Source organism: Gopherus evgoodei, chromosome 3 (genome assembly GCF_007399415.2).
Source record: "Gopherus evgoodei ecotype Sinaloan lineage chromosome 3, rGopEvg1_v1.p, whole genome shotgun sequence".
Classification (NCBI taxonomy): domain Eukaryota; kingdom Metazoa; phylum Chordata; order Testudines; family Testudinidae; genus Gopherus; species Gopherus evgoodei.
In genome coordinates this window covers 192,013,892-192,038,192 of record NC_044324.1, presented here as the reverse complement: position 1 = coordinate 192,038,192, position 24,301 = coordinate 192,013,892, and the positions used below count along the sequence as shown (strand labels likewise).

At 40.1% G+C, this 24,301-nt stretch overlaps 2 protein-coding genes across 3 annotated transcripts in view; one reads left to right on the top strand and one right to left on the bottom strand.

Annotated features, from left to right (window-relative positions):
* Positions 1-24,301, bottom strand: part of ASB3 (ankyrin repeat and SOCS box containing 3) — a 117,347-nt gene that overhangs the window by 80,634 nt on the left and 12,412 nt on the right. The window lies entirely within an intron of this gene.
* CHAC2 (ChaC cation transport regulator homolog 2) lies at positions 961-23,596 on the top strand. The gene is made up of 3 exons (XM_030557740.1): positions 961-1,342; positions 13,655-13,690; positions 21,892-23,596. Exons 1-3 carry the CDS (start codon positions 1,061-1,063, stop codon positions 22,273-22,275), a joined length of 702 nt encoding a protein of 233 aa, XP_030413600.1. The 5' UTR covers positions 961-1,060; the 3' UTR covers positions 22,276-23,596.

Sequence of the window (24,301 nt, the reverse complement as noted above, 5' to 3'; positions counted from 1 at the left end):
TTTGTTTTTAAGATACGCAGCTGCAGGAGCCCCGAGTTCACAACAAAACAAAGAGAGGCATCACAACAAAACAAAGAGTGTTATCTTTACTTAAAAAGCATTACGGGAAGGTTCCCGAGATCAGTTACAGCGTAGTAAGATTAATCACTGTTTACACTGGCACCCCAGCGCTGCAAGAACAGCGCTATAGTCATTATTGCCCAGGCCAAGGTGGAGTACAGCCAGCGCTGTAGCCAGGGAGATACAGCGCTATATGTGCCTTGCCAGTGTGGACGGGGAGTAAGTTACAGCGCTGTAAAGCCACCACCAGCACTGTTAACTCTCAAGTGTAGCCAAGCCCTAATAATAAATAGTGCATAATAAGCATGTCATAAAAACAACATTTATGTTTCCAAGATCACTGCTTCATAATTTATACTCAGGTCAAGGAGAATATCCCTGGAAATATTATTTTTTAGAACATGAGTTTGCAAGATTTGACATTTTAGTGAAAGGGGTTCACAGGTTGTTAAAGTTTGGGAACCATTGCTCTACAGCAAAGGAGAGGAAAGGCAGGCTTTAAATGGGTACCGAGATCCAAGGAGTCCCACAGAGGGGCTGGGGCAGAAGGAAGACCTGCGAAATCCCTTACTTAGGAACTTATTATGCCATATAACCTACAGCCTAGAAAACACCGGTCTTACATGTAGGCGACAAAAAATACCCGTAGAGAACCCACTGCACTGCCCCATCAATCGCGTAGCCCGCACTAGACTAGCCGCACGCCAGGGACAGACAGTGACTGGAACAGCCAGGCGAGACCCGCCCGCCCAGCAGCACCAGCCTGCCCACTTTCTCCCCTCCCGCCCGGACTGTCCAGCCCCGCCCTCTGAAGCGCGGGCGGGAGGCGCCCTAGGCACGCACAGGGACGCTGGGAGTTGTAGTCCATTTCAGCACCACCGGGCTGCCAGTGGGGTGGCCTCTGCCCGTGGCCTCAGCCCCGGGGGTGAGCGCGGAAGGTCGAACGCCCGCGCGGGGGCAGGGCAGGAACACCGGCTGGGGAGAGGCGCCCAGGGGCCCCATGCACTACAAGCCCCATCGTGCTTTGCCAGGCGGCGCTGTGCGACACGCAGCGCTCCGGGGCCCCTCTGCCCTTATTCCGGGGAAAGCGCAGCAGAGACCGGCAGGGGCGGCTGCCGGCCGGCGGGACGCAGGCAGGGCGAGAACCATGTGGGTGTTCGGCTACGGCTCCCTCATCTGGAAGGTGGATTTCCCCTACGAAGACAAGATGGTCGGGTACATCACGGGCTACAGCAGGAGGTTCTGGCAGGGCAGCACCGACCACCGCGGGGTGCCGGGCAAGGTGAGCGCTGGGAGCAGGGAGCGTGTCCTGCCGGTGCCCCGAGCGGGGAGGGAAGCACCCATCATCCGCCCGCAGGGGGCGGGAGAGGGGAAGTGCCGGTGGCAGCTGCTGTTTGTCCTCCCCGTTCCAGAGATTTAATCTGCTGCGGAGGGGGGAACGCTATGCTGACCCGTGTCCCATCCAAAGCAGGGAGCACTGAGCTGAGCCCCAGGAGTTTATACAGAAATTAACCCAAATCCCACAGCGGAACCTCTCCACATACCCCCAATACGGGCACGGGCCGCTCTTCAGCTCCCCTCCATAAACACAGATCCCCAACCTTTGCCTCCCCTCCTCCCAGCGACCCCTACGTTCAGTTCAGGCATTCTCTCCCACTAGAATACACACACCCACACAATTTCTGCATGCAGCCCCCACCCCCAACACGCACCCACATACCCCCAACAGATTCCCTTCCCCCCTACAGGCACACAGGTTCTCCTCACACACACCCCACGTCCTCTCTGCACCAAAGGACACTTCCACAGTTCAACCATTCTCTCATGTACCAGCAGGTCCCATTCACACACGTAATCAAACTCCTTTCACTCATATCTCCATTCCACTACACACTCACATAGCTTAAAAACTTCATAATTTTAAAACACCCTCTATCTTTCCCCTGCCTTCCAAATGCATCATATTTAATATCAGTTTCATATATATAGCTTTACAGTCCTCCACCCCTACATTTATACAAACCACCACCCCCTTTTACCTTCCTACATCATCTTCATGGCCAAAGTTACTGGGTAATCTTTTGCACTACCAGCTGGAGAATCACACTGGTCTGAACATTTTGTACCTATTAGTTGCATGTAACAACTAATAGCTTTCTGTTACACACTAAAAGAACAAATAACATTCCCCCCCACCCCCGTTTATCTTGTGTGTTTGTCAGCATTCTGTGCAGTTAGTTTGACCCTTTCCCCCATAGTCATTAAGGCCCCAATCTAACAAAAGCTGATCTGCCGGGTATATACCATGCAGAGCAACACCACCAAACACAATGGAGGTCTGCTTTGGCACAGGGGGTCAGAAACAGCTTGCAAGACAGAGGCCTTTGGGTTCAATCTTGCCAACATTTACAAGTGAGTAGTTAATTGTGTGCTTAAGTCCTTTTGATTTACAGGGGACTTCTCACAGAATCACTCTGGGGCCTCAGTCAGTTTCAACCATGCTAAAAAGATCCTTATATAATCTGAAACAGGAGTTGAAACTCTTTATTTTTAAAGAAATGTTTTTAAAAGAATTTCTGAATATATTACAATAATGCTTTAAAACTGGAATTTTTTTAATTGCTTAATTTAAAAAAATTGAGTTGGCAATATCCCTTTAAAGAAGGAAGGTGGTCAGGCAGCAGTGTACTAAATGTACAAGCTCTCTATTTTGTCTATTGAAATACAAAAGTAAACTTTTGAAAAGTAAAATGGGTTCACTCTTATGGCATTGTTCAAAGAATCACAGTATACCTTTATTTCTGCAATTGGTGAATAATTGCCAAAACTAGCTTCAATATTCATATGATTAAAAGTACAATGTTACGATCATCTGCACAGCTAGAAATTTTAAATTATTGGCTCTGATTTTGTATGAGAGAAATCTTGTACTACAGTAATAGTTATACCTCAGAAATCCCAAAGCCACACCACACAACTTCCAAAGAACTCAGCATATGCAGCCTTTCAAAACTAGAAAATGTCCCTATATTTCCAATACAATACCTAGGGCTTGTCTACACTTACAGCGCTTCACTGGCACAGCTAGAGTGCTTATTGAAGACGCTACCTGCACTGACTGGAGAGCTTCTCCCACTGGCATACATACTCTACCTCCCTGAGAGGTGATAGCTATGTCGATGGGAGAAGCCTTCCCCCATCGACGTAGTGCTATCTACACCAGGGAGTTAGGTTGGTATAACTGTGTTGCTTGGGGTGTGGATTAGTTATGCCAACATAAATTGGTAGTGTAGATCAAGCCTCAGATCTTGTAGTGCTAGTTTTGTAACCTCCCAAACTAAATCCATTCTGCTACTTTCAACTGAAGTTCATTTCTCACCTTAAGCACTGATGCAATTATCAGTGGAATTACTGATCCAAAATACTGTATACAAATACTATTTGCCATTTGGCATGAATGAGTAAATTGATCCTTCCTTGATTCACTTCTAAATCTGAGTAGTATCAGAGTAGCTGAAGTACTTCACAATGTGAAAAGAGCTTCTAAAGAAAGCTGGCAAAGCTCCAAAATTAATATTTTCCTGTTACATGTGGATTCAATTACATGGGCTCACCACTTGTGTAAACCACCCCATTACCATCACCACTGCCATCAGTGTGGGCAGTACTCACTATTCTCTGGAGGAACCTATGTTCTATATAATTTTAACAACACACTGAAATTCAGTGTATTTATTATACTTTTATTTATTTTTATATTAAAGTATTTGTGCCCGGAGGCTGCAGTTAGGACCAGGGCCTCACCATCCTGAGCACTGTATAAACAGTCTTAAGACAGTTCCTGCCCCTTGGAGCTTATAGTCTAAGATCCCTATCTGCAACTGCCTCAGTACAGATGTCAAGTATCATAGGGGTAGCCATGTTAGTCTGTATCTGTAAAAGCAGCAAAGAGTCCTGTGGCACCTTATAGACTAACAGACGTATTGGAGCATGAGCTTTCGTGCATGCATCCGATGAAGTAGGTATTCACCCATGGAAGGTCATGCTCCAATATGTCTGTTAGTCTATAAGGTGCCACAGGACTCTTTGCTGCTCAGTACAGATGGACTCCCCTGTGCCTATGTGGAGCCTCATTGACTTCGGTGGCATCCATCTACAGGGACAAGATGCAACAAGAACAAAATGGAGAAGGGAAAAGAAGACCAGGGTGATGGTACCAAGTTTGAGACAAATACATTTGAATTTGATCTGTTTATATAATTAAGTTTATCGTAAGCCAACATAGAGACCAATGCCAGTTGATTATTATCAACATTATTTGTTATATGGTGGTAACACCCGAAGATCCCAGAGGAGAATGAGGCCCCATTGTGTTGGGCACCGTGCTGACATGTAGAGAGAAACTTATTTTAACTTAAGGTAGAAGTGCAAGGACATACTTTAAGTGTTCACTTAAAATAAGAATACCTAGTGGAAGCTGATGTTATTAATTTTTATTGTGTTTATACTGATCTTTTCAGCACTTTTTCAAAACTTATGAAAACCTGTCTACCTTGCATACACAACCAAACACATCCTAAGAATAAGTCGTGCCTTCTGCTTCAAAATACTCTAGTTTCCTTTCATAAGTATTAGGAAGTGACCATTTCAGGTGTGACTTCCAAGTTATGGTTGTATGATGCCACTAGTGTACTAGGTGCTAACTGCTCTTTATAGTTCGGAGACTCTTACTGTCTTAAAGTCATTTTTTGTACCTAAATCATAGACATTATAGGACATCTTTTAAGCAATGCAAGACTTCTAAGACAGTAATGGCAGCAAGAAACATATCCCAAACGACATTGTGCATCTAGCCAGGAGAAAATAAATCTCATTTTTGTTGAATCTTAAAAGGAGGAAGTATGAATCTATAAATAGGACGCTAACGCAAAGCAGAGATGTGCGCAAACTACTTCCTTCTGCATAGGCTTTATAATTTTTAGCCTGTTAATAAAACTAAAAGAGGGGAGATTTTATCCTTTTTTTTTTTTAAATCTGGTGTTAACAAAAATAAACCACAGGATTATGAAGTTAAAAACAATTTCCAGTTGTAAGCATCCTTTCCAATTTCCTGCGGACAAGTATATTTTTCAAGCCACAGAAGGAAGCATAATATATTTTTACTGAATTTTGAAATCCTGCATCGCTCTCATTGCACAAGGGCTATCACCCTTATATAATTCTAAATAGCTCAACAAATGCTAAGGAAACAATAGGTTACAGAAACATCCAGCAAATTAGGGGAATGACATTGATGGGGCAGGGCTATGTTATTTACAGCTGCATATGTAGCTAATGATTTAGTCATCTGAAATACTTAACTAATCATTAACATACTGGACCTGGTATATGAAAATGGGCCAAATTTTCAAGTAAGTTTCCCTACTTTATGAAAGAAAAATTGTAAATGCTAATTTAATTTTATTAAAATATACTTTTCTGTTGTTCATTGAGGTTTTTCCCCCCAAAGCAGTCACTTCATTTACACATCATTGGCAACTCCAAACTAAAACTGGAGTCTGACTTTGAAAGAGAGCACCTCTAGTGAAGATATAAGAATTATGCTATTTGAAAAAGGAAATGCTGCCTTTTCAAAAGGAGGATGCATAGGTTCATGCAAACATGAATCAGCAGTAATTAATGTATACAACATTTTTATGTCTCTCTTTTTAACACAAAAACAATCCCATCATTGAACAGCAAAATAATGATCCATATTTTATTTCTGAAGAGCTTTTTCAGATTACTAAGACCCTTATCAACCCAGGATGAACTTCTGGAATGCCAATACAGACCTACAAACGGATCTACAGGAAACATCAAGTACAATCTTCCCTGCATTTGCTGGAAGACCTCTTAGGCCTGGTCTACATAGAGATTTTGTACCCATATAACTATTTTGGTTATGGCTGTAATTCTTTACTGGAATAGTTATACTGGTACATCTCCCATAATGTGGATGCACTTTTAGTGATATAAATATGCCTTTACTGATACAGCTTTATTCCCCTTCCTGTACTGGAATAAGCCATACGAGCAAAAGATTGTTATATCAGTATAACTGTGTCCATGTTACTGGGTTTGTACTGCTTTAATTATATCAACATAATTAAATTGCTGAAACTTTTGTGTTTAGCACTCATAGTTTTGTTAATGTTCATACAGCTGAACTGATGCTAACACAGGTGGAATTTTCTATAAAAATTCCCTGATATATAGAAGACAAGCATTTTCCAGGACAGACAAGATCTAAATTTTTAATGTAAAACCCTTTTGGACCTCCTTTATACACCATAAAGCAGCAAAAACAGCACATGCCCAATTTCTTTGTTTTTCAGGGCAACTTTAAAGAAGTCATAGCTGTAATTTACTGTGGACTAGATTGTGCCCTGATCTATCATGGCTGTGCAGAAGAGTGTGCAAAGTGGGTTCTAGTGCAGGGGTCGGCAACCTTTCAGAAGTGGTTTAAGTGATTTAAGGTTCTGCATGCCAGTAATACATTTTAATGTTTTTAGAAGGGCTCTTTCTGTAAGTCTATAATATGTAACTAAACTATTGCTGTATGTAAAGTAAATAAGGTTTGAAAAAGTTTAAGAAGCTTCATCTAAAATTAAATTAAAATGCAGAGCCCCCTGGACCAGTGGCCAAGACCCAGGCAGTGTGAGTGGCACTGAAAATCAGCTCGTGCCACCGAAAATCAGCTCGTGTGCCTTAGGTTGCCTACTCCTTTTTCAGTGGACGTGGATGAAGAATCCTGTAAAAGGGCTGTGGCAGATTCCTCTCTCACTTGTGTTTTCCTGCACAAGAAGGGAGCACCAGGGGAAATGTTCCTTAGGGGAGAGTCTCTGAGACACCATGCCTCCTAGGACTACTCCTGGGGCAAAGCAGATTACACACTGACCCTGGCTCAAGGCTGGATCTAGAAGTATAATCTAACCCTAAATAAGCTGGTGCTTTAAAGAAAAAAATGAGTTAAGAACGTAAAGTCAATCTGGATTTTGTTTTAACTGAATTTCTTTGATTGCTAGCTTGTCAGATTGATGACACTGCAGTCTGTGGTTTATTATAAAACTGAGCTAGTACACAATATACATTATCTAAGTTTTATAATTAGTTCTGAAGTTTTATCACTTGCAACCAGTAACCTACTACACAAATGTATCACACAGCGCCCTCTGTGTGACTTTATAATTGCTCTGAAAGCCACTCTGCTGCTAATACAAGATGTTATAACTTTATTTTTAACATACACTAAGCAAATGCAGAGTCAGGAGTGTCCCTTACACTGGGTCAGTTTATCTCTGGTGTGAACCCATTAAAACAGTGGTGAGTGACCTGCAGCCACTGGGAGCTGCGGGTGGTCGTGCCTGCGGACAATCAGTGGATTACCCTGACGGGCTGCATGCAGCCAGCGGTCTGCAGGTTGCCCGCCACTGAATTAAAATCCAAAATTATACCAGGGACAAATTTTATTCATGGTGTGTAAATTGCAAGTGAAACCAATCCTTCAACATTATTATCTCATTTCAACGTATAGCAGTGTAATACCAGCCTACAAGTTGAAAAACCTACTGAAAATACTTGCTGCAACAACATTCCATAGTCAGTACAACAAAGACAACATAATGAGCATTTTTATGCACAACAATGACTGCAAGCTTTTTTGTACAAAACTCAGCTTAACATAATGATGACCTTGTATTCATACTTTAACTGCTCAATTTACATTATTGTAATAATGTAGTTAAACAATAGTTAAAAATGCAATGCTTGCTATTACTGCCATGATATATAGTACATAGGATGCTACATTAGAAAGATATTCCTTGTTAACACTGTGCATGAAGGCAAAGTTAAAAATGTAAATTATTATTAATACCTTCTTGCAAAACACATTGCATTAAGTAATTAGCTCCATTATATTTTAAGATGCTGATTTGATTAGTATGAGAGTCTTACGTGAGAGTGGCCAGTACATTAGCAGGCATTAATGTGATGTTCATTGACATTTGATCGAGTACTTCTGTACCAGAAAACAAGTCAGTGGTTTGCTACATCATATCCTTCCCCAGAAAGAGATATGAATGTATAATTTTTTTTTGTGAAAACAGAAAAGTCAATTATTTGAGTAAAATTCAGAAAACACTTAGTTATGAAAAATAGTATCTTACAGCAATTTACATGGCACTCTTCAAACCAATTAAAACATGTTCCTTGTCACTTAAAAATAATTGGTAGGTCACGTGTGGGGATTACTGATGAAGAAAAGAGTTATTGTTGGAAGAAGTGGATTTAGAGGAGCAAACTAGGCAGGAAGACATTTGAAGTATAAGAGGCAATGTAGCTGGAAGTATGCAGTGAAGCTGGAAGAAAGGAGATGAAGGAAGCCTGTAGGGGTGAAAGGAGTGGGAGGAGGGTAAAAGAAATTGCTGGTCAGGACCAAGATTATTTAGGGCCTTGCAGAGGAGTTAACATCTGTTTCTTCTAGGGAATTACTGAATCCTCACACACAGTGTAAGTTATGCTTTTGCAATGCATCAACAGTTTGTAAACTATTTCCCCCTGTACACACACTCTAAGTTATTTTTATAAGCTTTATTCACATAAAAGTATATATTTTTAAGGACACAGGATTATAAATATTAAGTATGGTCACTGTTGTTTATCACTGGAATCTTTGGAATGCCTTTATAACCTGGTAACACATCAGACACTTAGTTGAAGACTAGGATAGACAGAAACACAGCTGTTTTCTGAGACACTTCCTCAGACTTCTGTGCCTCAGCTGCTTCAAGGCCTATCTTTCATGAGATAAGAGACAAAATTCAATGCTATTAATAGAGTTCAAATTCCATGCTTTGGATACACTTCCTATCCTACGGTGGAACATGAAATAACTTTTTTCAACATGCCTTTGTTGAAGACCACAGAAATTACATTAAGCATGTTTAACAATAAATATTGTCTAGGGGTTGAAAGTGCAAGCTTGGGAGTCAAGGGTTCTACTTCTAGCTCTGCCATAGACTTGCTGTTGTCTTTGTGCATCAGTTTTCTATCTGTAAAATTCTCATGTTCCAGAGGGTGTGATTATCTGGCAGAATATCTTCAAGGACTGCACGGTGTTCTCATATTTGCAATGCATATGTGATACGAGAATTCAGTATGCCAACTAAAGTGTATGGGATTAAGCACCATCAAAGGTCTACAGACAAATGTCATCTTTTCCACTGATCAAATACTCCATTTGACTTTTGAGCCATAAACATTCAAAGATTATAGAGAGGCATATTGTGCAGCACTGTTGTAGCACTACAGCACCTTTTGTGTTGTGCCTGATTGGCACTGGTCAACCAGTTGTTGGACAGCTAACCAAACATACAGGTGGAAGGTAGAATCTTGGTAGTTTGTGGGCAGGATTCCCATCTAGGAATGTCCAAGTGTCCATCTTTCAGGAGTTTGCATGGATGTAATTGAAGATTGTGGCAAAATTCAGACCTAGATTAAATGTTCCAGTTTACTCTGATCTACAGAATACAAAAAGACCAGGATCTGACCTAACAGTTGGCATGTGGGGGAAGAGAATCAGATGTCTTATTTTTTAATTTTAAAAAAATTATCAGTATTCTGGATTTTTTTCTTCAACAGCAAATATATAATATTTTAAGAAAACAAACATATGTTCCCCGCTTCTCACATTTATCTCTAGACTTCTTAGTCAGATCTATTCTGCCCTCAACAATCTTCTATCCATTGAACTTTTTGAAACTTTGTACTTTTAGAGAGAGGTAAGGGATTGACTGTGTGTACACAAATTTGCAAAGGGACAATAGAGTTGAGGTCTGTTATTTCTCATCAATATATTTTATTTATTTATTTAAATATTTTTGCTATTAGCAAGCATGTTACCTCTGGAGACACAAATCCACAGTTTGAGAACTGCAAAACTAAGCATTTCTGATGGTATCTTCCAGATTGAGCACTGAGTCCCATTGGGTAGATAAAAAGATTAAGCCTAAATAATCTATACAGAAGCCCGCTGAACCTCATAAGATTGGGTCCCTAATCCATGAACTGTTGGAACTCATTTACAAAACTTTTCTTAAACATTATATGAATATATTGTCTCATACTATAGAATTAGAATTTAAAATCTCTATTCCATGATGAGATAGCTTTCAGCTATAATGTATCTTAATTAAAACTATCTTTAGATAGGTTTTTTCCTCAAAAAGCATTCTATCAAAAAATCCAATTAAATACAAAAAAAATTTTAAATCATTGATTTTTATTCACCCTGGTAACTGGCCACTTTACCGCAGACCTCACTGTTGTCATTCATGCCTCTTGTCACTTCCAGGCCTGCTATGCATGGGATTACCCTTCAGATTTATCTGGAAACTCCAGCTAGTGCAGAACATGGCTGCACACTTGGAGTGAGGTGGGCTCAAACATATGGCCTTTAGTATTTGCACTGGAATTTCTCTCAGAAGTGAAGAGGCCCTTAAAGCTATGAATGGTTTAGAATCTGGTTATGAAAGGCCATCTCCAAACTATATCCTGTTGTAGCCATTAAGATCAGCTGGGAGATTCCTCTGTCTTCCTGGAGATGTACTCCATAGAAGCAGTGGCAGAACTTTCTCAGTTGAAGGAACCTGACTCTGAAGTTCATTTTAAGTTTGTCCTTGTCTAATAAAGTTCAGGGCACAACACAAGACATTTACATATATGGTTTCTGATTCTTTTTACAGTAAAAGCTGTTTTATCCATCATGTTGGGGGAATTGGGGTGCCAGTAAGTGAAAAATGCCACTTAACTAAGAGTGAGGGAATTTGGGTGTGGGGTGCAACTCTGGGAGGGAGTCTGGGTGAAGGAGGGGCTGAGGGTAGGGGCACGGGAGGGGGCTTGGGGTAAATGGGAGCTGCAGGGGTCACGCCTGTGGGCGGAGGCAGTGCACAGAGCTGCCTGCTGCGCCTCCGCCTAGGAGCAGCCAGGACAGGTTGCCACTTGTGGGGAGCAGCCCAAGGTGAGCACCCCCTGGATCCAGCACCCCCAGCTCCCTCCCACACCTCTGCCCCAAACCTCCTCCCTCACTCCGAACCCCTTGTGGACGTTCCTCTGCCTAGGAGCGGCAGGAACATGTCGCCACTTCTAGGGAGCCACATGAAGCCAGGTAGGGAGCCTGCTGGACCCATGGCAACTGGGCTATAAGACAGACTTTCTATGAAGATTAGAAATTCCAGTTTAGAGAGTTTTCCCGTTGATACAGGGATGGATAACACGGCTTTTACTGTAATTTTCTTATTTCTGACTGATGATTGTTCACATCAATGTAGGGACCATGAATAAGTATTTAATGTGGCCAGTCATGGGTAGTTTTATGTAAGATAGGCACTCTACACAATTAAAATATTCTGCACCTCCTTTAGATAAACTCATTCCTCTGCCATCACTTTCCTTCCTGAAGAGTATGCATCAGGATGAGTGAGCATGCATTTTAGTACCTGTTTCCATTTATGCGTCTCTTACAGTCCTTTGGACTAGGAGATTACCCAAAGGATTCAAATATGTGAAAGTAATGAATTGAAGCAGAAGTGAATGCAACTAATGAATATTGCAAAAAAGGGTCACATGGCATATTAGGAAAAAGAAAGTCAAATTAGGAGGAAGGAAGGAAGGAATGGGCCCATTGGACTTTAATTTATTGTTGTTTGTTTCTTGTTTTTGTCTAACTCCAGAGTGTGATGGTGTTAAATGGGAACAGCTTTTTAGTACACCTCTACCTCGATATAACGCTGTCCTCAGGAGCCAAAAAAATCTTATTGTGTTATAGGTGAAACTGCGTTATATCCAACTTGATTTGATCTGCTGGAGCGCGCAGCCCCACCCCCCTCCCCTCCGGAGCACTGCTTTACTGCATTATATCCAAATTCGTGTTATATCGAGTGGCGTTATATCGGGGTAGAGGTGTGCTACAGTATTAAAAAAAATACAGTAGATTAAACAATCTTCCCCAGAACAGAAAGCAAAGCAATCAGAGTTGAGATATTACAGTACACATAAAAAGTAACATCAACTTTTTCTGAGAATCAAGGACTGTCAGCAAGAAGTCTGATTATCTTGCTTTGGCCTATACAAGCTAGGCTCTTTACATGTTCAAAGTCTGTGCACTATATTATAAGTAAATGTATTGGTACAGGAGCAAAGTTATATACTTTTCAATTCTACTAATTTTCTCTATGTTAGCTAGTTGGCATAAAACAGATGAATTCCTGTTTTCCCCCTTTTCACAATATACACTAAGATGCACAGGTCAGAGCTCATCCCTGTTGAGTTAAATTTTATTTTAGGGCCAACTTACAACAGAGAAACTCTACTTCTAGATGCACGTGAGAGTCCCCATTGAGTTCAGTGCAATAAAGATGTCTGCCTAAAAACCTGCACCTTGTAGAGAGAGGCACTGTCAGATAAAGGATGGAGTTTAAGTATAATGTCTTAGACTGATGTTACTGCAAAAACTCCAGAGGGACTGGTTATCCTTATCCTCTCCCTGGATAAGAACTCCTCTGGTACTATAAACCATTAAGGCCAAATCAGCTTTCTGATGTATGTCACAGCTCCCATGGACATCAGTAGGAACGACAAGTATTTAAGTGAATGTAGAATTTGGCCCCATCATTCACGCTTACTGGAAATATCAGAAACTCACTCTTCATCTTTACAGCCTACCACTGAATTTAAAGTTTTAATTTATTTTGTGTCTTTTCCCCCTGGACTGTTTGGTAACTGAAGGGGCAAATGCAAGTCATGCAAATGAAAATCTGAAAATATTAGAAAACGGGATGTGATTAACAAAAACACAAACATGCATTAAATCCATTACAAGGCAGGAGTAAGTGATTTCAGCACCCAAAGGGTATGTACTTCATTGCAATCTCATGTACCCAGAATGTGTTCTTATTGGGACATGTTTGGTTGTTTTCTTATTTTTGTGTTTCTGTTTGTTGCTGGAAAATGGTAAGATGACAAAAATAAGCAGAAATCAACAACAGAAAATTTTCATAAACCACTTAATTTTTTAAACCACAGTTAATTATTGGATAAACCCTTATTGAAAATTGATGTGTGGGAAAGGAATTACATATTAGTTTCTCATGGAAAAGCAGTAAGAGTGCAATCCTACATCAGTGAAGTCAAGATTGCCATTGTCGTCTTAATGGCAGCAGGAGTTGCTCTAAACAGTACTCTCAAAAGTAAGGAACTCAAAATTGTTTGTCTACACCAACCTTAACTTTATTTCTGTGTTCTTACCACTTCCACTTAAAAGTTACAGTTTTATTTACCACCAATTAACTCCCATGTTGTTTTCTAATACAGCTCTCTCACACACACACACACACGCGCTAGAGCCCCAATCATCTAAAGGGACAGACTTCAGTGAGACTCTTTGTTTGGTTCTCTGTCCATTTAAAAAATTTTTTTTTTTACTGTTCACTTTTGCTAATGATTTGACAAAAAAAGCTTTTCACTGAACTAGCAATCTCTCTCTTCATTTTAGCCTGGAAGAGTTGTGACTCTTGTTGAAGATCCTGAGGTATAGTACTTCTTTTTTGTACGTAATATTTATTCTAAGCCTATAGAATGTCCTACTGCATTCAGAACTTAAGGTCTCTATGAATTTGCATTTTCTTGTCTTTAGTGTGTAGATAAATAACTGATTTTTTCCTGCTTTCAAAACATGTTCTTAAAATCTGAATGTTATACAAAATTGTACATATAATGGCTTTCAACGGATCTAGTTTAGCTATTTAGTCTAAATCAACTAGAAGTGCTTTGGCTTTATGATTATAGAAGGCAGAGTTTTAAGCATCTTCCTGAATACCCAAATTACCTGCCTTGTTTAAACAAACAAAGTTTTGCTGCTGCCACATTTATACAACCTGGACACTATTACCAGTTTGAGACAGTGTTCTGATGGAACATCCCCTAAAATACAATCTGGACTGTGTCAAGATTAAGCCACAGTAACTCTTGCTTAAACTCTTTGATTCAAAGATGAACTGATGAATATTGTGAGCTTAAACAAAAACCCCATTTGGGAAATGGCTAGAGGTCTGATCCTGCTAGTCTTACTACAGATGAGCAAGCCCCTTTTCCATGAAAAGTCTCATTGTAATATTTGCAGAGTAAAACACATGGAAGAATGGCAGAATTGGGCATTAAATCTGTCCATGTAAAAGAAAACCTACATTTTTTTCTGATTTATAAAGTAGCAAGAAGTATTATTTTTATTTTGGGGGAGACAAGAGAGGTGTTTTGCCCAGATATCTGGTCTCGTCAAATTGTGACAAGGAAACATGATTTTACATGCAACTGCTTTATTATGGCCTAGTCTGGTAGTTCTTGCTCACCATTAGTCATCCCATTGAAGGATTCCCATGACTTCCAGTCAGACTACCCACATGAGCTAGGACAACAGGACTGTGCTCTCATGTAGCAGGACTAGATTTATTTAGCCTCTTTTAGCATGTCATCTTTATAAAGGGTACAGTGCTTATGGTTGGTTTGTATGCATTCAAGCCATTTGTCTTAACTGCAATACGAAACCAGATTAATCATTTGAGTGTTATTCGTTTATCCTTTCACACCATGACCTTAATGCAAATAGTCTAGCATGGATCACTCAGACTTACATAGTGCATGAATTATGAATCTGGCTGTTCTAAGGGAAGGCTGTGTTTCCTTCCCTCTCTTCCAGATTTAAATGTATGGCAGGAGTCCTTTTCTACAGCCCATGCCTGCAGAATACTGAGTGTCCTCATCTCCCACTGATACCAACCAAACTGCATCATCACATCACAGGATCAGGCCCTTAGTTTGGAATTAATAGGACTGAAATGGAGTTAGAGGCAATTCTCACCTGATGCACAGTGCTATCATTGTGGCCCTCAGTTGAAAAGAATTGGGCAGAGTACATGCTATGTCATATTTAAGAGGTTCTAACACCACATCAAGTCTTCTGCGGTCATATCCTCTCTCATCCTTTTCTTGAAGCAATACATCATCTTGTAATCAAACAATATAATAGGACAATATTATGAGACAACACAAAATAAAGTTTATTGCAGAGGTGCAGACCATGTTGTCCCCCTGTAGTAGGGTTCACTTAGGAGCCAACATGCCGAGAGGAAAGGCCACAGCTCAACAGCACCCAAAGTCCTTGTGTGGCCTTGCTGGGCAATCTCAGGGACTGGCAGCCAAGTTACAGCCCATCCTTCTTTAGGTTCCCCCAGTCAGACAAGGGGAAGAAGGTAGGGGACAAGGATCCGGGACCTCCCTCTCCACCAAGTTCAGGCCCAAGGGAGAAGACATGAGGAGTATCTCAGTCCCCTCTAGGGAGATGGCCCAGGGGACGCTGGTGTGGGGTATGTCCTACCTTTCCTATTGTCTCCTCAGTTTGGGGTGAGGTCACAGTACTCTGCTTCCCTCCCAGTGGAAGGTTGGTCAAACAGTCTCAATTATCCATATAGTCATTAGGGGCTTCCCAACTCCCTTCCCAGTGTCCAATGATTCTTCTTTGTCGGGGAGGGGGAAAGGTGGGGAGAGGAGGAAAGAGGTCTAGCCTCTTGGGCCTTACGCACAGTCCAAGCCTCCCCCTGTGGATTCCTCTGTCCCAGAAGAGGAATTGGCTAAAGAGGAACTAGCTTCCTTCTTGCAGGCAGCCTCTTCTTCACTTTGCCCCTACTTGACTGCAAGAGTCCCCTTTTAAGCAGATCCTCCATTTGGAGCATTCTCTGCAGCTCTTGAGGGGCAGGACCTCCTTGGGCCAGTACTGCTCTGTCACTCTTTCACAGGAAGTGAGGGACCTATAAACCCACCATATCCCCAGTTGTGTAACTCTACTGTTCGTTTCCTCTCTCTGGGGGTAGAATTTTACATTTATTAGTACCAAACATCCCCCATCCTGCAGCATCCCCTGCTCTGATTTGTCCAGGTCACTTTACACTATCATTCTGTGCCTTTGCTACACCAATTTTGGTGCAGTCCAAGGACTTTCAGTTAAATTTACAAAGAAGCTTCCACACAAGAAAACATTAATCTGTGCAGGATGCAGAGGTGCATGGGTGTTTAAGTTCAGCCATTCAAAACACCTCCATAAGCATCAAGAGTCTGGCATTAAGCTATACCTACCATGAATCATTTACTGCTTGAAGACTGACAGAGGCTTCACCATTGTGAACCATCTGGAAGTGATCATCAGCAGTCTACAGACAATTTTGGAACCATTTTAGTCTGTCAAAAGACCTGTGAATAGTGGAAGATCTTGCATACACTTTTTTGTAATTGTTACATGACAACTCTTGGGTTTCGTTTCAAGACACCCAAATCAGAGCACTGGTCTTAGAATGGGAACAAAATCTCAAAAGAAGATTTAAATAACAGGTAGAGTTTGCCAAACTTTTCTCCCATCTAACAGCTCTGTTCAGCCTAAAATTGTTTGTGGTTGCTGACCCACTAAAGCTTCCCGAGCCTCCCAAGCTATGTAAACCCAAAGGCTGCTCCTTTTTCAATAGGGATTTTCCTCTGATATGATAATGCAGGTTTTGGCTTTAACACTGCTGCCAGGAAAAAAGATGGCTCCAGGGATGAATTGAATATGTAGATGGAGACTGTGGGTAAGGCCCAAGAGGCTAGATGGGGAGGGAGATGACAGGCAGATTCTTACCTAGCTGCCTGATAAATGTCTGTTAGTCAGTCATGGAGGAAATGTTAGAGGAGCCAGAGCAATGGTAAATTAGAGAGGGGAAACAAGGGTCCAAACATAAGATTTTCCACAAACCCAAATAAGAATCAGTGTGCAAAGAGAGAAATAGTAGGAGTCACCACTCCACTCTTATTAGACAAGGGGTCCACAACAGTCCACTGGTAAATTCCCTCAGCCATCTTGGATTTTCATTTATTTTAGATTGAGGAGGAAGGGGGATTATCAAGTACAACTGAATTTGGGACAGGGAGGACACTAAGCCTAGTGAGCAGTGGTGTGAGACGAGGTAGGGAGCTCATTTAAATAAATTCCTTGCAAAGAGCTGAGGAAGTTTTCATTTTTAGGTCATACATGCTAGCCTAATTATCTGTTGGGCTAGGGTGAGCCTGGTCTGTAGCCAGTGTACATAATGTGCAGAAGCTTGGGCACCTTGGAGGGAGTTTGTCTAAACAGGGCTCATGCCTGACATAACAGTGAAGATTCACTGTACTTTTAATTATTATTCAATGAGGCAAAATACTTGTAACATTGACATTTCCCTGAAATGGTAGCAACGAATAGAGGTAAACGTAACTGTAGTCATAAACTTCAACTGTTTTTGTAGCTGACAAAACAAGCACAATGCAGTACAGTGTCTGTCAGTGTGACTTTCTGTATCTTTCTGGTAAATTTTTTTCACACTACAGTACTGTTGGATACCATTATGTTATACACACACTCCCATATAAGCAAAGAATGGTTATGTTTGTTTTTGCTGTATTTCTATTGTTAAGCCAACTTATTTGTGATTGCAGGAGTCCCAGAGCAAACCACCAGATTTTTTTTTTAAATCTTGATTTAGATACAACCTTAAGTTATTTTGAGAATATCACATATATAGACAAACAGTCAACTGATTCAACAGATGGTTTGTTTATAATGAAATTGAGCACAAATGTCTAAAACAAAAGTGAATGAAAGGTGGAGAGGTAACTTTAAAGCAGTTCTCCAAAACAACATTTTCAAATTAAACACTCTCCCTTTGTAGTTCCTTGAAAATTATTTTTTAAAAGGGAAAATAACAAGGGGTAGAAGCCAGAACGCTACCCTTGAAACTGTCGTATTGCCTCCTCCTTTTGACATCTGAGCCAATACTCCTCTAGATCCAATACCAAGCCTATGAACTGTTTGGCCCATAACAGTTGTATTTTAACATCCGTGTTCCTGCAACAACAAGACTTATACTCTCATTGTTTCAGTATCAGTATGCATAAGCAGTAGAGGTAGCCCACAGCTCAAGAGGAGACTTGGATCTAGAAGCAAACAAAAATTTCTCCTGCACCCAAACTCTCAGAGCTTATCCACATAAGAAAACAATCTGGGGAGAAGTTACTGGTACTGACGTACCCATTTGAAGTAGTATTGGCCAAAGATAAAACTGGTTGAACCAGATGCAGTCCCAGGGGAAGGAAATAAAAACATAGTTCATTATGACAAGTAACTATCACATGTAGTAGTTGCTTTTTCTAACTGAAGTATTTTTAATATTTTGTTGTACACAACATGGTCTAATAACTGCAAAATAAGTAACTTCCCAAGGATTTTTATACCAACTTCATCTCAACAATGGATTCCTCTTGTAGTATCCTATGAAGGGCAAGTTAAATTTGAGGCTATTTCTGAATTAATTAAAAAATAAGTAACTTCCTTTGGTAAGAAGCAATATCATTGCCTTAATGGTGTCATGGTATAATTTCCCATTCTGAACCTTAGCGTCCAAAAGATGGGGTACCAGCATGAATTCCTCTAAGCTCAATTACCAGCTTAGAACCTGTAGCGCTGTCACCAACCAAGAATTCCAGTGCCTGGTACACTCTGGTCCCCCCAAAACCTTGCCCAGGGACCCCCAAGACCCAGACCCTCTGGATCTTAACCCAAGGAAAGTAAACCCTTTCCCTCACCGTTGCCTCTCCCATGCTTCCCCTTCCTGGGTTTCCTTGGAAGATCACTGTGATTCAAACTCCTTGAATCTTAAAACAGAGGAAAATGCACCTTCTCCCCTCCTTCTCTCTTCCCCTCCCAGATTCTCCCTGAGAGAGAAAGTAATCCTGACACAGAGATAAAATTAGCCTCTCTCTCCCCCTTCCCTTTCTCCCCACCAATTCCCTGGTGGATTCAGACCCAGTCCCCTGGGGTCTCACCAGCATAAAAAACAATCAGGTTCTTAAACAAGAAAAGCTTTTAATTGAAGAGGGAAAAACAGTAAAAATCTTTGTAAATTTAAGACGGAATAGGTACAGGGTCTTTCAGCTATAGACACTGGGAATACCCTCCCAGCCTAAGTATACAAGTACAAATTAAAATCTTTTCAGCAAAATACCAATTTGAACTCCTTTCAGCCAAATACACATTTGAACTCCTTCCAACCAAATACACATTTGCAAATGAAGAAAACAACCATAAGCCTAACTCGCTTTATCTACCTAGTACTCACTATTCTGAACTTACAAGAGCCTGTATCGGAGAGACTGGAGAGAAACCTAGTTGCACATCTGATGCCTCTGAGCCCCTAGAGTGAACAACAACCAAAATCTAACAGCACACACAAAACTTCCCTCCCTCAAGATTTGAAAGTATCCTGTCCCCTGATTGGTCCTCTGGTCAGGTGACAGCCTGGCTCACTGATCTTGTTAACCCTTTACAGGCAAAAGAGAGATGAAGTACTTCTGTTCTATTAACTCTTACTTATCTGTTTATGATAAATGGGTATCCTAGAAATCACCATTTCTTTTTACTGCCTTCTGTAAAGTTGCAGGAGAAGACAGCTGGACAGGGAATGTAACAAAAAATTAAGGCCTCATCTAAAAATCACTGCTAAGCACTTGTGGCCTGGTCACTGTATGTATACAGATTTCACTGGGATCAGTCACTAGGATTTCTCTTCTTGTTTGAAAATATATATAAAGGGAGGGAGAGATTACCACCTCTAAGCCAAAAAAAAATTAAAGCTCTGGGAATTGTAGCTTTGAAGACAAAACATTAGCGCTGGCCAGAAATCAAGAATTCTGTTTTGTGAAGAACTGAGGATTCAACCTTGTTTTTGTTTCTCATTGGAACAAATCCTAGACCTTTTTTTTTTTTTTTTTTTTTTTTTTTTTTTACACACACACACACACACACACACACGCCCCAAGCATGAAACTGTTGGCTGTTCTGGGCTCAGGTTTTTCTTTGACCAGAAAATACACCCTGGACCTCCGCAACCTTCAGGTTTTTTTGTCGTTCCCCCAACCTTCTTTAAAAACAAAAAAAACCCACAACAACAATGCACACATTTCCACTAGAAGTTTTGGTTTTAATGAATCAGCATTTTCTGACCAAAAAACGTTTCCTCCGAAAATTCCCACCTAGCTCTATGACACATGGCTAAACATCCAGATTCTTAAAGATGTTCTAATGCCATTTCTGCTAACAGTGTTGTTGGCATATAGGGTTGATATACAAGGTATAGTTCTGATAAAATTACTCCTGGGGGAATTCTGCACCAAAAAATTTAATTCTGCACAATATTTTCAAATTCTGCAAAATTCTTCATATTTTGTCAAAACAACAATATAATCACATCAGTTTCAATTATTTTTGTCATTTATTTCAAAATACCCGTCAGCAAGTATGCCTGCAACAATACAGACAAAAAAGATTCAGAAATGTTTTTTGACAAATAGATGCTTCACTAGGCATATTAATACTCTGAGTAATAATTCATTTAAAACTGCAATACAGAACCATATTTCCCACACACCCCAGAAACAGTGCAAAGGCTGGAGGGACTCAGGGATAATGGAGGAGCTGAGAGAGAGGGAAATAATTGCTGGGAAGGATCCTGGGTGTGAACTTGGAGATTGCTGGATGAGGGTGGGAGAAGTATGGGTTTTGTTTTGGGAGAGGGGGGGCTGTTAGGGAGCTTCCCCCATGAAGACCTTAGCCTCTCCCATTCAGTCAGACATGTGTCCCTCCTCCCCCAGTCCCCTCCTCCTGTAGCCCTACACCCTCTCCTCATCCCCATATGTCTCTGTGTCCCCACTCAGCCACTCCCCCGTCACCATGTGGCTCTGTGCCTCCACTCCCATTCAGCCCCTGCCCCAGTCTGTCCTCCCTGAATAGCCCTTATGAGTCCCTGTCTGAACCCCCATCACCCCACGCTATCTGCCTCCCCATAACCCTGTCTCCTGACCTGGCCCTACAGGTGCTGTGAAGGCAGCGCGCTCTCTCTTCCCTACTGACTGGGAGCTGTTGCATTCTATCACCACAGCACCCTCTGGTGGGCAAAAAATGGAACTGCAGCAACTTTTCAGCAGCAGCTTTTTTCTGTGCAAAAAATTAAAAATATGTGCAGCTCATTATGTGCATGCGTAGAATTTCCCCAGTAGTAGAAAATAAAGCTAAACTTTAAGACAGCCTTCTCTCTTAATTCTACACACTGGTGGTACATATAAATTAAAACACAAATCCTTTAAAATATAGGTATCAGAATAAAGCAATATTCAAGGTTTTAGAGATGAAGCTTGACATACCTAAAAAGAATAATCTAATGAAAATTACTTTTAAATCTACCACTCCATCTAAGGAATTTATTTTTAATCTATTTCTGTGAGATTGTGAAAACTCATTTTATATTCCTTCTGCTGATGTTTTAGCAAACATTATTTAACAGAAATGAACCTGTGTGTTTAGTGCTCTAAATTCAGATGCAACAACTAAACAATGTTAGCAGAAATAAACTGCACTACATTTCCTTTATTTCTAAAACTAAGCCCAATATCAGTAATAGGACGCAGAAATAATTTGGCATAATCATCATCAGCTGAGAGTTCTTAAACAAAAACTACCATTTTGATTTCAGCTCTTTTCCTAAATAAAGAAGGGAGAGGGTGATGGGGAGAAAACTATTTGTAGAAAGGGCTCTACCAACAAAATATGTTTTACATTTAGTTTATTGCTAGTATTCTTTCAGTGTTTGGATTTATCTTTCTGGTTGTGTTCTCCAACAGGGTTGTGTATGGGGTGTTGCTTACAGATTGCCCGCAGGACAAGAAGTTGAAGTAAAGGCATACCTCGACTTCAGAGAGAAAGGAGGCTACAGGACTACAACTGTCATTTTCTATCCAAAAGATCCCTCAATAAAACCATTTAATGTATTATTATATATTGGAACTTGTGATAATCCTAACTATCTTGGTCCAGCACCCCTAGAAGACATTGCTGAACAGATTTTTAATGCAGTTGGTCCTAGTGGAAGAAACACAGAATACTTGTTTGAACTTGCCAATTCCATCAGGAATCTTGTACCAGAAGATGTGGATGAGCATCTCTTCTCTCTAGAGAAACTAGTAAAGGAACTCTTGGAAAGAAACCAAAACCTCAATTGCATATAAAAATAATTTAATAGTTTCAAATGAGCTTCTCCTTTCATCTTCAGAATTACGGTTTCATTGCACAACGGGTATATGATTTGGAGGCATGTTTATCTGTACTACATTATCTTATTTATTTTAATGTTGCATTCAAGACACTGTAGTTAAGGGTCACTAGAAGATTCCATTGTAAAACCATATGTTCAGGAGTTTATAACAATGGGAGGAGGCAGAGGTGTTTCAGGTTTGAATGTGGTATACAAGATTTTAGCCAAAAAGCATATTTATCTTTTTCAAAATTTGAAGAAAATCAACTTTGGCCCTTTATTTTTTGTCTGCAGGAATTTTTTTTTTTTTTTTTAATAATGATTTCAGGTTTAAGTTGGTCCAAAAAAAAAAAATAGTTATCTTTAAACTACCTTTAGGACTAAGTCCTGCACTGAAAATTCCCATTAAAGTGGTAGTTCTCTGAGTCAAGACGGCAGGATTAGGTCCTTAATGCAGCTAAAAGATAAATGTTTTAAGTAGCTACTGTACATGTACGGCAAGTACATGGCAAAACATTTATCATATAAAGGTTCAACTCCATTAGAACTAAGCTATTTCATTGAATCAATAGTTTTATCCTTGGTATATCACAGTTTGTCCTTAGACACAATGGGCAAACAGTTGTGTTATCAAAAAAATATTCTTTCCCTTGATGCATTAGGTTATTCATGGTGTCAAACCCTTAGAAACAAAAATACGGTACGCTGACACAAATAAGCCATACCGTATCAGTGCCTCATTTCTTTTATTTTAAAATTACTGTAAACAAAAATAAATCTAAATTGTTAAAGTAACTGAGGATATGACTTGAATCCACAATATAGCAAGAATGTTCTGAAACTCCCATCTTTAATCACTGTTTACCTTCATATGCCTGCATAAATCCCACTGAAAATCAAGGGGATTTTTCAAACTTTTGAGGGCAGAATTTGGCCTAACTATTGCAATACAAAGGCATAAGGAGTTTCCGTCCCAACTATGAATGTTCTTGCTTCTCAGAGTTTAAGTTATTTTCTTTAATCCTTTTAACAAAGCATATTTTTGTATTTTAATAATAAAAGGTTCTCTTTGAAATGTATTGTAGTACCACATCATACAGCAAGAGTATTTATGTATGTTAAATAATCACATGAAAATGTCTTATTTTCCATCAGTAATAGCACAAACAGTACATGATTTATGTTTGCACACACAGGTAGTCTTTTCCTCTTTTCCTTTCAGTTTTATATTTGTAGCTGGCCAAAAAAAAGTTAAGTCCTCAAAATGACTGACTGCTATAATTTATACTTTTCCACCTATAGAAAACAAATTGTAAACTGAATGTTACAAAATGACATTCAAAGTCAGACACTTACATAAATAGGCTGAAGTACATAAAATACATTCAAAAAACAGTTGATTTAAAACATGAAACGAAGAGCTTTTGCATTTAAGACCAGGATTGTAATTTTAGTCACCATATTTCTGGCATCTATCAAAGGAATGTGGATCTAGGAAGCACAAGTCTACCTGTTAAATTTTCAAAAGCTACTAATGACAGGACAACAAAAGTGAAGGTTAATGCTTTAATTCTACTATATTAGGAGTACATAAGATATCAAACTTGATGGACCAGTCTAATCAGATGAACAGGGGATTTGCCTCGTATCATATATATTGAGGACCTGTTCTCCCATTAATACTTTGATTCTTTGCTAATTTATGAGAAATAGATCCTATTGGTCTCAAAGGTCTTTATTCTCCATTATGTTTCACTGATGCAAGATTGAAATAACAGAGCTGAGAATCAGGCCCAGTAAATTCACCTGGACAGTAAAGCTAAGTATAGGGTTAGAATATTCAGACTTCAGTAACTAATGTTAGCCACCTAAATAAAGTGACCACATTTTAAAAAGGTGATGAGTCCATGCATCTCCACTAACTCTAATGGGAGCCTCTGAAAAATTCAGTCACTTATGCTGCCTGAAGATGGATTTAGGATTTTAGGCATCAAAGTTTG